The sequence below is a fragment of the Sceloporus undulatus genome, chromosome 3 (genome assembly GCF_019175285.1).
Source record: "Sceloporus undulatus isolate JIND9_A2432 ecotype Alabama chromosome 3, SceUnd_v1.1, whole genome shotgun sequence".
Taxonomy (NCBI): domain Eukaryota; kingdom Metazoa; phylum Chordata; class Lepidosauria; order Squamata; family Phrynosomatidae; genus Sceloporus; species Sceloporus undulatus.
In genome coordinates, this window is record NC_056524.1 from 226,547,758 (window position 1) to 226,559,454 (window position 11,697).

Below are 11,697 nucleotides of genomic sequence, written 5' to 3' on the forward strand. Positions count from 1 at the left end.
AAAAGACATAAAATCCAAATAATCCGGTTTGAGACCACTTTAGCATGGCTCCATGCTATGCAATTCTGGCAAGTGTCGTTTGTAGCGGAGCCATGGCAGCTAAAGTGGTCTCAAACCGGATCATTTCCGCAATGCGGATGCAGCCAAAGTCATCCTCAATTTTTTTTTAACCACTGACTCCCCGCACAGACATTTTTATTTTTTGGTGGGGAAAACTCTGCCTGCCAACCCCAATAAAACCGGTGAGAGGTAGAAAGAAAGAAACAACAATAATAACAGAAGCTTCTGAAGCTGCGAGGAAAATCCTCTGCCTTCACTCTCTCTTCCCAGAGAAGCGTTTTTGAGCCTTTGAGATACAGAGAGATTTTGGAGGGCTCTTCGCCCCCTCCCTTCCCGACCCCTCACTTTTGGCACTGCAAGTTCTTGTCATGCATTGAGAGGAGAGGAGGGCAAGAAACAGAGGGGAAAATACCACACACACACACACACACACACACACACACACACCCCTATCTGAAAAGACACACAACTTTTCTTTCTGGCGGGACCCTCCAATTTTGGCACTGCAAGATCCTGTCATGGATTGAGAGGTGGGAGGAAAAGAAAACTAGAAAGAAAATCCAGCACACACACACAGTATGTATATACTGTATACAGATAATACATGCATATAGATATACACGTATACATATACATATGCATAATGTACATATGTACACACACATATGTACTATATAAATATATACATACATCTCTCTCTCTCTCTCTCTCTACATATATATATATATATATACATATACATGTGTGTATCTCTCTCTATGTATATATACACATACATACATACATACATACATATATATAATATGCATACCTATATATGTATGTGCATCTGTATACACATACACATATATGTCTCTCTCTCTCTATGTACACACACACACATATAGAATATACATGCATACATATATATGTGTGGGTCTCTATGTATATATACACATAGACATACATATACATAATATAAATGCATAATATATATGTGAGTGTATCTCTATGTATATATACGTATGCACACACACATTTACACACACATGCATACATCTCTCTGTTTCTCTCTCTCTCTCTCTGCATATATACACATACAAATACATATTTATAATATACATGCATACATATATATGTAAATGTATCTCTCTTTATGTATATACACACATATAATATGCATGCATACACATATATGTGTGTATATCTCTTTCTATGTATATATACATATGCCCCACACAAATATATTTACACACATGCATACATCTCTCTCTCTCTCTCTCTCTCTCTCTCTCTCTCGGTATCTACTATACCCATAGACTACATATGCATCTATCTGTCTGCATGTCTCTGTATCTGAAAAGAGGGTCAGCTTTTCTGGGGCGGCCAAGGGGCATCCCTCCTGGCTGGGGCTGGCTGTGGGGCTTCCTCCCTGTGGGGCTCCGGAGTGGCGGGGCTGGCGGGGCTGCTCGGGGCCCCTCTGCTCAGATGTCAATGCGGGCGTGGAGGGCGCCGTGCTTGCTCTCGTGGTCCCAGTAGGAGCAGTGCATGAGGGCCAGCTCGGGAGGCTGCCGGGCGGCGCAGGCGAAGGGGAGGCCCGTGGCGGCGGCCGAGGCCGAGGCGGGTCCTCCTCCGTTGGGCGCCGTCTGAGGCGAAGGGCTGCTTGCGGAGGCGGCGGCGGCTGCTGCGGCGGCGGCTGCGACGGCGGCGGCCCCGAGCTGCTGGGCGGCGTGATGGTGGTGATGGTGATGGTGGGGATGGGGATGATGGTGGTGGGCGTGGGGATGATGGTGGTGGTGGTGGTGGTGGCCCATGCCGTTGTAGGAGTTCACCATGGCCGGGAGGCGCGCGTAGGGGCTGCCGTAGGAGGAGCTGGCCGAGGCCGAGGGGGGGCCCCACTCCGTGCGGGGAGAGCCCCACTCCCTTGACGGGGCTGAGGGCCCCGTTGCCGTTGCCGCCGTTCCCCCCTCCTGCTGCTGCTGCTGCTGCTGCCGCCGCCTCCATCTGGCAGGCCGCGTAGGAGCCCCCGGAGACGGACTGGGGCTGAGGCGGAGGCGGCGGGGGTGGCGGGGGCCCCGTCTGGGCCAGGGACCAGGAGGCGGCGTTGAGGAAGGGCCCCTGGAGGTACTTGGCCGGCGGCGCCGTCAGGTAGCCGTAGCCCGCGGCCTCGGCGGCTCCGAAGAGGCTCTTCCCGGGCTGGAAGTGTCCGGCGGGGGGCCGGAAGGGCCGCTTCATGCGCCTCCTCCGTCGGTAGTTGCCCTTCTCGAACATGTCCTCGCAGGCCGGGTCCAGGGTCCAGTAGTTGCCCTTGCGCTCCCCGCCGCCCTCCCGCGGGACCTTGATGAAGCACTCGTTGAGGCTGAGGTTGTGGCGGATGCTGTTCTGCCAGCCCTTCTTGTTCTTCTCGTAGAAGGGGAACTTGCCGATGATGTACTGGTAGATCCCCGACAGCGTCAGCCGCTTCTCGGCGCTCTCCCGGATGGCCATGGCGATCAGCGCCACGTAGGAGTAGGGAGGCTTCTGCGAGGGGTCGCCCTTCTCCGAGGAGGACGAGGAAGGAGCCGGCCCCGTCGAGGAGGAGGAGGAGGAGGCACCCTTGGCCGGGGCAGTCGGGCTCAGCTCGGCCTTGACCAGCTCCCCGCCGCCGCCGCCGCCGCCGCCGCCGCCTCCTCCTGGCATCCCCCCGCCGGGCTCCTTGGCCTGGGGCAGCAGGGACACCGGGGCCTCGGGAGGAGCGGGGTCCGGGTAGCTCATCATGGCAGCGGAGGCGCCCACCTGCTCCTCGGGCTCCCTCGCCTCGAGAGGGCCCTGCCTGCTGCCTGGGAGGAAGAAGGGGAGAAGAGCCAGCCACTCCCCCGCCAAGCGCCCAAGGTCTGCCCGGGAGATCTGCTCCAGCTGCTTCCGTCGCCCGCTTGCTTTAAACCCAACCTGCGCTGCTTGGTGGGCTCACTGCTCCCTCTCTCTCTCTCTCTCTGCCCCCCCTCCCACCCTTTCTGCCTCTCTCTCTCAGCCCAGCCTCGTTTCTGATCAGCAGGCTCAGATATCCACTCCCTGCTGCTCCTCTGGGCTGATTTGTATGGACTCCGACCAGTTCCGCTTTCGTCAGGATCTCTCTCTCTCTCTCTTTCTCAGTCCCCCCATTCGCGCTCTCTCTCTCCCTCCCTCCCTCTGCCCCATAAGCCTGGAAGCCAGCTGGGCACGGGCGAGTTCATGGCGAAGTCACATTATTTCGCAGGGGATCCATCCCAAGCCCAAGGGAGGTCGGGGGTCCCAGAGAAAGAGAGAGAGAAAGAAAGAGATAGAAGGAAGTGTGGGGGTGGCAGGGATCATCCTCGAGGGGAAGCAAAGCAAAGCACAGGCACAAAGCACAGCCCTTCTTCGCAAGGGAAAGGAGCCGCGTCTTGGGCACATGTCCGGCCAGGGCACGAGAAGGACCCGGAGGAAGAGGAGGCTGAACGAGAGGAAGACGTGGAAGAAGAAGAAGAAAAGAGGAAGAAGAGAAGAAGAGGAGCAGGAAAAGAGGACTGAACTAGAAGCAGAAGAGGAAGACGATGAGGAGGAAGAAGAAGAGGAGGAAAACAGGACTGAAGGAAAAGCGAAAGAGAAAGAAGAAGAAGAAAAGGAGGAAGAAGGGGAGGAAAACAGGACAGAAGGAGAATCAGAAGAGGAAGACGAAAGAGGAAGAGGAAGAAAACAGGACTGAAGGAAAAGCAGAAGAGGAAGAAGAAGAAGAGGAAGAAGAGGAGGAGGAAAACAGGACTGAAGGAGGAGAAGAAGAAGAAGTAGTAGTAGTAGTAGAAGAGGAAAGAGTATAAGAAGAGGAAGAGGAGGAGGAGGAGGAGGAGGAAGAAGAAGAAGAAGAAGAAGAAGAAGAAGAAGAAAGGGAGCAAGGAGGGGATGGCCACCTTTCCAGGTTGCAAAGGGATTGTCGTTTGCAGCGCAGGAGTGATCTCCTCTGGAAAGATGTAGGGGTTGCTGTGTTGGCCATTTAACAAATACAAACCCAAAGCCATGAGTGATACCTTTATTGGCCTTTGGGAACCTCAGGTGGAAGTCAAGAAGTGCAGAGTGGCTAAAAAAAAGCGGGGGGCCTTAGCCCCATGAAGCTCAGCCAAGGCAAGGGCGGCTGGCCCGGAGGCAAAGGGCGGCAGGAGGAGGAGGAGGCCGGGAAAGCCACGGCCGGCCTGGCGATCTCAGCCTGAAAGGAGGACAGCCATTTCGGTGTGGTTACAAAAGGCCCTTGGAAAGGAAGACCTGCTTTGGCTGAATCCCTCCTCAGTTGAAAGATTTGATGGGAATTAATCCTAAGGGTAGGGAGTGACAGGTTTTCTATACTGTGTGTGGTGTGGGCAGGTACGTGTGTGTGTCTGTCCATATACATATGAATGAATACACGGGAATGGTTTTCAAGGAAGGTTAAGAATCGAAGCTGGGCAGCCTGGTCCATGAACATACTACTTCTTACGCAAAGCAACAGTCATATTAGCCAAATCCCACCCCCACCCCCCCCCCCAACGGCGGAGGAAAGGAGGGCCGTCCCTCCTTCAAAAGCCAGGGGGGGAAGAAAAAAAAAAAAATCCTTTTTGCGTTCCTCCTGGTTGCTTTCTCCAGAGGAGACGCTAAAAAAAATTCATTTCGCAGGTGGGAGGAAGAAGATCACTGGACAGATGTAAAAAAAAAAAAAGAAGGAAAGAAGGAAGGAAAGAAAGAAAGAAAAGGAAGGAAGGAAGGAAGGAAGGAAAGGGAGGAAGGAAGAAGGAAAGAAAGAAGGGAAGGAGGAAGGGAGGGAGGAAAGAAAAAGTAAGATAGAAAGAAGGAAGGAATAGGAAGGAAGGAAAGAAAGAAAAAGAAAAATAGAAAGAAGGAAAGAAAGAAAGAAAGAAAGAAAGAAAGAAGGAAAGAAGGAAGGAAGGAAATAAAGAAAGAGAAAGAAAGAAAAGGAAGGAAGGAAGGAAGGAAGGAAGGAAGAAGGAAAGAAAGAAGTTAGGAAGACAGACAGACAGACAAAAAAAAGAAGGAAGGAAGGAAGACAGACAGAAAAAAGAAGGAAGGAAGGAAGGAAGGAGGGAGGGAGGGATATGCTCGGGGGAACTACAGAGAGCAGCCTCTGGGAGATCAGGGCCCAAAGCGAGCATCTGGGGGAGGCGAGGGTGGATAGTCTCTCCCCGCATCATCTTCCATCCTCCAGGGGCTCTTTGGCTGGAAAGTCCCACCCTTTGGCCGGCCTTGAGGGGCCTCCATCCCCACCAGGCTGGTCGTTGGGCCAAAGCCTGAGGAGGTCAAAGGCTTCAAGGAAAGAACACATTTCCTTCTGGTCGGCTTGCAGTCGCCACCATCGCAGGTCGGGAAGCAGCAGGGGCCTCCCAATGATCCCCGCAAGGGATCCTTCCATGCCTATAGGCTAGCGGCGTTATGGAAGGACCCCTTGGGGGGATCATTGGGAGGATATAGGCTAGCGGCGTTATGAAGGGCAGTTCCGCCACCCAAAGGACCCAGTAGCTTTCTACCTCTTTGAAAATGTTTCTTTGGTTTATTTATTTATTCAAGGCCTTTATTTACCGCCTCTCGACCCATGGAGGCCTTGGGGGGAGGAGAGATGCTACTGTTTTCAATGGGGGCCTTTTTGAGCCTTACTCGTTTTGCTAAACGTGTGTTTTAGCTTTTGCTGTCGAAGCACCCAGAGATGGACAGGGTACTCCTCCTTTACATGCTTACTCAGAAGTAGCCCTGGTTGAGTTCAATGGGCCTTACTCGCAGGTAAGGGCTTGCAGTCTGAACCGTTGGCGTGATTGGAAAATTTGGTGCCATTCCGAGAAGCAAAATATTAAAATCAATGCATGGAATTAGCAACGCTGTCAAATTTATAAATACAAATCACGGGCAAGTTTGTTAGCTATTTCCCGTTATTGAGCTGAAACTGAGGTCTGAACTGCACTTTCATTTGCACTGTAGCTTATAGTTGTATTTTTAAAGAAAAAAGCTTTATACAGTAATTGTAAATAATAAGTGATAATAACAAAACAATAAGCGGGATTTCTTTTAGAGCTAATGCTATGGTCCATTTTCTGCTGGTGGCATGTAATCTCTTAACTGGGAAGAAGTCCAGTTAAACTCTGTGGCATTTCATTCCTGGAAGGCATACACTCAGAAACAATAAAATAGTTGTTCTTTATTTTTATTTGATTTTTTTTATTTAATCGTTTTTTTTCAGATTAGCAGATAAAACAGTACCTTGTTGATATTCTTCTACACCCGTTCGCAAGCACATTTAACCCCGACGTTTAACTAGTTTCTGTAAAACGTTTCTTTCCAATAGATATATTGATCACAGTCTTTAAAAGTGCCATGTTCAAATGTACAGTTCTCTCTCACACACAGACACACAGACACAAATACAGCCATAGCGTGTGGTATTGCGTAGTGTAGTGTTTCTGACTTTATGGAGCCCACTCCTAAATAGCCTACTTCCCAATAAGCCTATTATTATTATTATTATTATTATTATTATTATTATTATTATTATTGAGGTGTGTTTCCAAGTAAGGACGCTTAGGAATGAAACAACGATATGCTCTTAATATTATTGCCAAATAATATAATTATATTTCCAAATAGTGTCAAAAGCTTGCACTCTCTTTATGTCTTGACCCTTTGGATGCCTATGCTATAATGATAGCCTTTTCTCAACTTAGAAGTCAATTCAACAGGAACCTCTACTAAATAGAACGAGGCTTAATTTTCTACTAACATTTATTTATTTATTTATTAGTTAAAACAAAAAACAAAAAACCAGTTGTTTTTCTTCCGAGTAAAATATCTCAAGGCAGATGCATAAACTGATTTCTAATAGAAATTGTAATACTGTATTAGAAATCAGTGTTTGTGTTCAGGGTTTCAGAAGGAATTTGCACACAACCCCTGTTCTGATTAACAGGTAAAACTGCCCCGGTCTTTATGAATTTTGGACTCATAGAGTTAGGTCTCTAATTTAGAGGAGCACTTTCTCTTGAGTCTAGAGAAGGAAGGGAAACCCCCTTTTCCACCTTTTGCTCTTAAGATGCCCAGCCCAGATTCCTACAAGGGGAAACCCCTCCTAATGATTAGGAGGAATGAAAACTGTTGGAGCTCTGGACATATTTCCTGGACTTCAATTCCCAGTTCGGCCATGAAACCCATTGGGTGACCTTGGGCAAGTCACACTCTCTCAGCCTCAGGAGAAGGCAATGGCAAACCCGCCTCTGAACAAACCTTGCCAAGAAAGCCCCATGATACGACTTAGGGTCACCATATGTTGGAAACGACTTGAAGGCACACAACCACCACCACCACCACCACCACCACATACTTCTCAGCCTTTTCCTTTGGAGTAACCCATGGGCAGCTTGCTGCAGGGGTTCAAGTGGTTGTCTTGGGCCTTCAAGTTCTTTCCGACTTATGCTCACCTTAAAGCAAGATTGCTTTACAGGGTTGGTTTCCTCTGAGGCTGAAAGAGTGTGACTTGCCCGAAGTTACTCAGTGACTGAGCAGGGATTCGAACCCCTGTCTTCAGACTCCTAGTAGTCCAACACTCCAACCACTAGACCCCACTGTCTTTCGAGGTTCTTATTAGCAACCTCAGGTCCAAAGGGGTTCCTTGCTGCTGGCTCAGTTCTCCCTCACCGCCAAGGAGGACAAGACCCCTCAAAGGGGAGGACATGTCCCAATAAAAGCTCCAAGCACCCATAGAAAAGTCAGTTCATGCCCCTTAGCCTTGCTCAATAGAGATGACATGTTGGAAAACCTCCTGGAGAGGAGGTTGAAATGGAGGACAGGTCCTGGAAAAGGAGGACGCCTACGACGGAAACCAAGGGCTCTGGAGGCCTGCTGGAAAGGTCGGGTCGCGAGCGGGTGAAGGCCCATTCTTTCCTTTCTTGACCACACAGGCGGCTTCTCTTTCCCCCTTGGCAGGCATTTCCTTCCGGAGGTGTAGAGGTGGCATCCGCATTGCAGAAATAATCCGGTTTGACCCCACTTTTCTAACTGCCTTGGCTCAAGGCTATGGAATCCTGGGGGTTGCCGTTTGTTATACAGAAGGCAAGCTTTGGAAGCTCCGATGGCTTTGACGGCTCGCCTCATGTACTATTTTGTGCATTTTGGCATGAAGGTATCCCTCTTCTGTGGATTCTGGAGGTTATGATACCTTGCTATATTGGCCAACATGGCTCCCCTGGACGCTTTTCTGAGAGGAAACAGCGGCGAAAGGTGGAGGAGCTTCTTCTTGTGTAAAAAGAATGCCCTTACTAACACCTTGCCTGGCGAAGAAGCCAGTGGAGCTTCGAAAGCTTGTAACATGTACATTGTGCATTTTTGGTTGGGCCCATAAAGGTGTCACTGTTTGGTGCATCATAGATGTTATTGGATTCACATTGTAAAAGCCCACTGAAATCAGCAGGAGTGCTGTGAATGTAACGTTAATGCGTTATAAACCGACGCTTATGAAACGTCCAAGGACGGTGGTGTTTTGTTTTTTCCAATTTAAACCGACCTGAAATTGCTCTGCGATGAGGGCTGAAGAAGAACTACAAATCTTTGCAGGACTGGACATCTTCCGAAATGGCAACAACAACAACAACAACAAGGTTTGGCTCCGCTTTGAATGGGACACTTTCACACCTCTCTCCCTCGCTTTGCTCCAGTTCTTGTTTTCCAAACAGGGAGGCCAGGCGTTTCTTGCAGAGATCCCCCTCCCTTCCTTTCCCAAACAGGACAAAACACAGAGAAACCACGAGTCGCATCCTTGGGTTCTGTGGAGGATGGGACAGACACAGCCAAATAAAGCCGACTGGAGAGTTTGCAAATGGTTTATTGCGTGCGCTTGTTATGTAAAAGGGATCTTGCAGCATCCGCACTGCAGAAACGATCCAGTTTGACGCCACATTGATTCATGCTATGGGATCCTGGGATTTGTAGTTTGTTGTGGCACCGGAGCTCTCTGACAGAGAAAAGTCTCACCCTCAGAACTTCATAGCATTGAGCCATAATGGCACTTAAAGTGGTGTCAACCTGGATTGTTTCTGCAGTGAGGATGCAGCCCTAGTCTCAAAGGTGCTCCAAGATCACTTAACATACCGACTTTCGCACGGCTATGTCTCCGAATTCTGTGTTTTGGGGATGTGTTTGTGGATTCCTGTGGAGTTCGCTTCTGTAATCGACAAAATATTTCCCAGAGAGGAAATCCCACTGAATCTGGAAGGATTTCCTTCCGAGTAAACACTAGTGGAATTGAATCTGTCTAGTGAAGAAGTGTGTCACTTGATCTCCTCCTGCTTCGCTTGTGATACAAAAGGTCTGGACCCGGCCCAAAGGTTGCCACCTTTTTATTATCCAAACTAAGCCAAAATACTGGGACTGAGAGTTGTTACTGTATTGAACTTAAACACAATACTGTATATTAAACAGCAATCTTATTCTAATTCCGCAATGACAAAATCTCGCTCTGCTGAATAGGATACCAAAATAACGGCCCATCGGAGAGGTTCATAATTTAGGATGGAGGACTGGAGGGTGCCATCTTCATTGCACCGGCATTGGTAGCAATGCCTGGTAGTTAGTTTCCAATTAATAAAACTAAAAGGCATCCGTTTTCGGTGATCGCTGTGAGCCTCTGAGGAAGTGGATTGAAATCCAGGAAAGCTCTTGCGAAAATAAATCAGTCTTAAAGGTGTTGGTAGATCTCTTTCCCCCTCTCTCCCAGGAGTGAATGCCCCACTCCTTCCCCCCCTTTTCATGCTGTGAACCATGGGAAGTGTGAAAAACTTTGCCAAACAAGTTGGACTGGGAGTTAGTTCCTAGGCAATCCAGGAAGCAGTGGAAGAAGAAAACCGCATTCGTTTCATTTAAAGGACTCCAACTCCCGGAAATATGAATGGCTTTCCATCATCACGCAGATTGAAGCGAGAGTGATGGGAAGGGCTGGTGCATTGTATCAGCATCTTTAAAAAAAAGACACATGGAAAACGATGAAAGCTATAAACACCTGATGATGATGGTGATGACAACCAAAAACAATATATCAACACCTCAGGTAATAAAAGAGAAAAACTGCCTCCAAAAGTCCTGCAGAAACCAACAAAAGCAGTAAGTGAACGGGGATGTGCTTCCGAGTAAGCAAGGGCCAACTCAAGTGTCATTGAATTCAAAGGGAGAGAGAGAGAGAGAGAGAGAGAGAGAGAAGCACATGTTTGAGTCTTCATTCTTCATTTCCCCCTCCAAAATAAAAGAAAAATCCAAAAACAACAGCAATCCATGAGTTTGAGGAAATGGCACCGGATAGAAATGCAAGTTAAATCACAGGAACAAAAGGTCGCCAGCGTCTTTCAAGTAGAATGAAACCAACTTTTTGTGGGATGAAGGCCATTAGAAAAAACAACGTTTGTCAATCATTCCTGTTCCAGTCCTCAAATATTACATATATATTTACATGTATGTATGTATGTATGTATGTATATATGTATATATATATATATATATATATGTGTGTGTGTGTGTGTGTGTGTGTGTGTACACATATATACATATGTATGTATATATCGACTCTTCTGACGTTCCAGTCCTCAAATATTTTTCAGAAGAGTCGATATATAGATATATATGTATATGTGTACATACATACATACATACATATGCCTGCACACACATATGTATACATATGTGTCGATATATTCCAGTTTTCAAATATTACATATATATGTACATGCGCGCGCGCACACACACACATCTATCTATCTATCTATCTATCTACATATATGCATATGTATACATATATCCACTCTTCTGAAAAAAATATCATTCCAGTCCTGAAATATTTTTTCAGAAGAGTCGATACATACCTATGTATATATGTACACACACACATATATATGTATGTATATATCGACTCTTCTGAAAAAAAAAATATATTTGAGGACTGGAACAAGATCGATTGACAAACTTTTTTTAAAATGGCCTTCATCCCAGAAAAAGTTGATTTCAGTCTACTGATCCACTGACTTCAACCAATAGATTGATTTCCATCTATAAACAGGCGATCGATTAAAAACAACCAGCCCGACTTCCCTATCTCCTCCCATTGCAATCGCTTGCCTTTCCAATGTATGAAACCTCACCACCGATTTCCGTTCCCAAAGAGGCATTTTTTAACCTGAGAGAATGCTCCTTTGCACACAACAGTTGTGAGAGCATCCTGGGCACAACTACTCCGACCGAAGTAACTCTTCATGCGTTCCGCAGGACTTACTCCCAGGACTGCAGCCTAAACAGGCTTTGAGAAAGGGAGGGGGCACTGGAGAGAGAGCACCATGGGTACATCCAGACCAAATGTAACTTAAGAGGTACCTGAATTCAATTAGCAAGGAGAGGGAGGGGGATATTTAGGAGAGAAAACAAAAACCTTAGTTGTGTGCTAAAGAATGTCCCTTCTTTACAAAGGACCGCACCTCCACACTGTTGGGCTCTTATGGGTAGCATTGTCCATTTCTCCTAAAATACCCTATTTTATGAAACAAACAAATTCAGAAACTTAAGCAACAACAACAACAACTACTACAACAACAAAATCAAATTTAATTATTGTTATTTAAAAATAATAAGAACAAATATGGACCTTTATGAAACTCATGG

The 11,697-nt window shown here is 47.3% G+C and overlaps 1 protein-coding gene across 1 annotated transcript; it reads right to left on the bottom strand.

The window, feature by feature from the left end:
- Positions 1 to 1,327: 1,327 nt before the first annotated feature.
- On the bottom strand, positions 1,328 to 2,796 carry FOXL2 (forkhead box L2). The gene is made up of 2 exons (XM_042458518.1): positions 1,955 to 2,796; positions 1,328 to 1,911 (listed from the first exon to the last, which is right to left on the bottom strand). The coding sequence occupies exons 1-2, from the start codon at positions 2,794 to 2,796 to the stop codon at positions 1,524 to 1,526; spliced, it is 1,230 nt and encodes a 409-aa protein (XP_042314452.1). The 3' UTR covers positions 1,328 to 1,523.
- Positions 2,797 to 11,697: the final 8,901 nt, after the last annotated feature.

Excerpts from the sequence above, each read along its gene's own strand:
- FOXL2 (XM_042458518.1), bottom strand. The coding sequence starts at position 2,796 with ATGATGAGCTACCCGGACCCCGCTCCTCCCGAGGCCCCGGTGTCCCTG. Across the intron at positions 1,912-1,954 it reads AGCCCCGTCAAGGGAGTGGG|CTCCTCCTACGGCAGCCCCT; the intron begins GCTCTCCCCGCA and ends GGCCTCGGCCAG.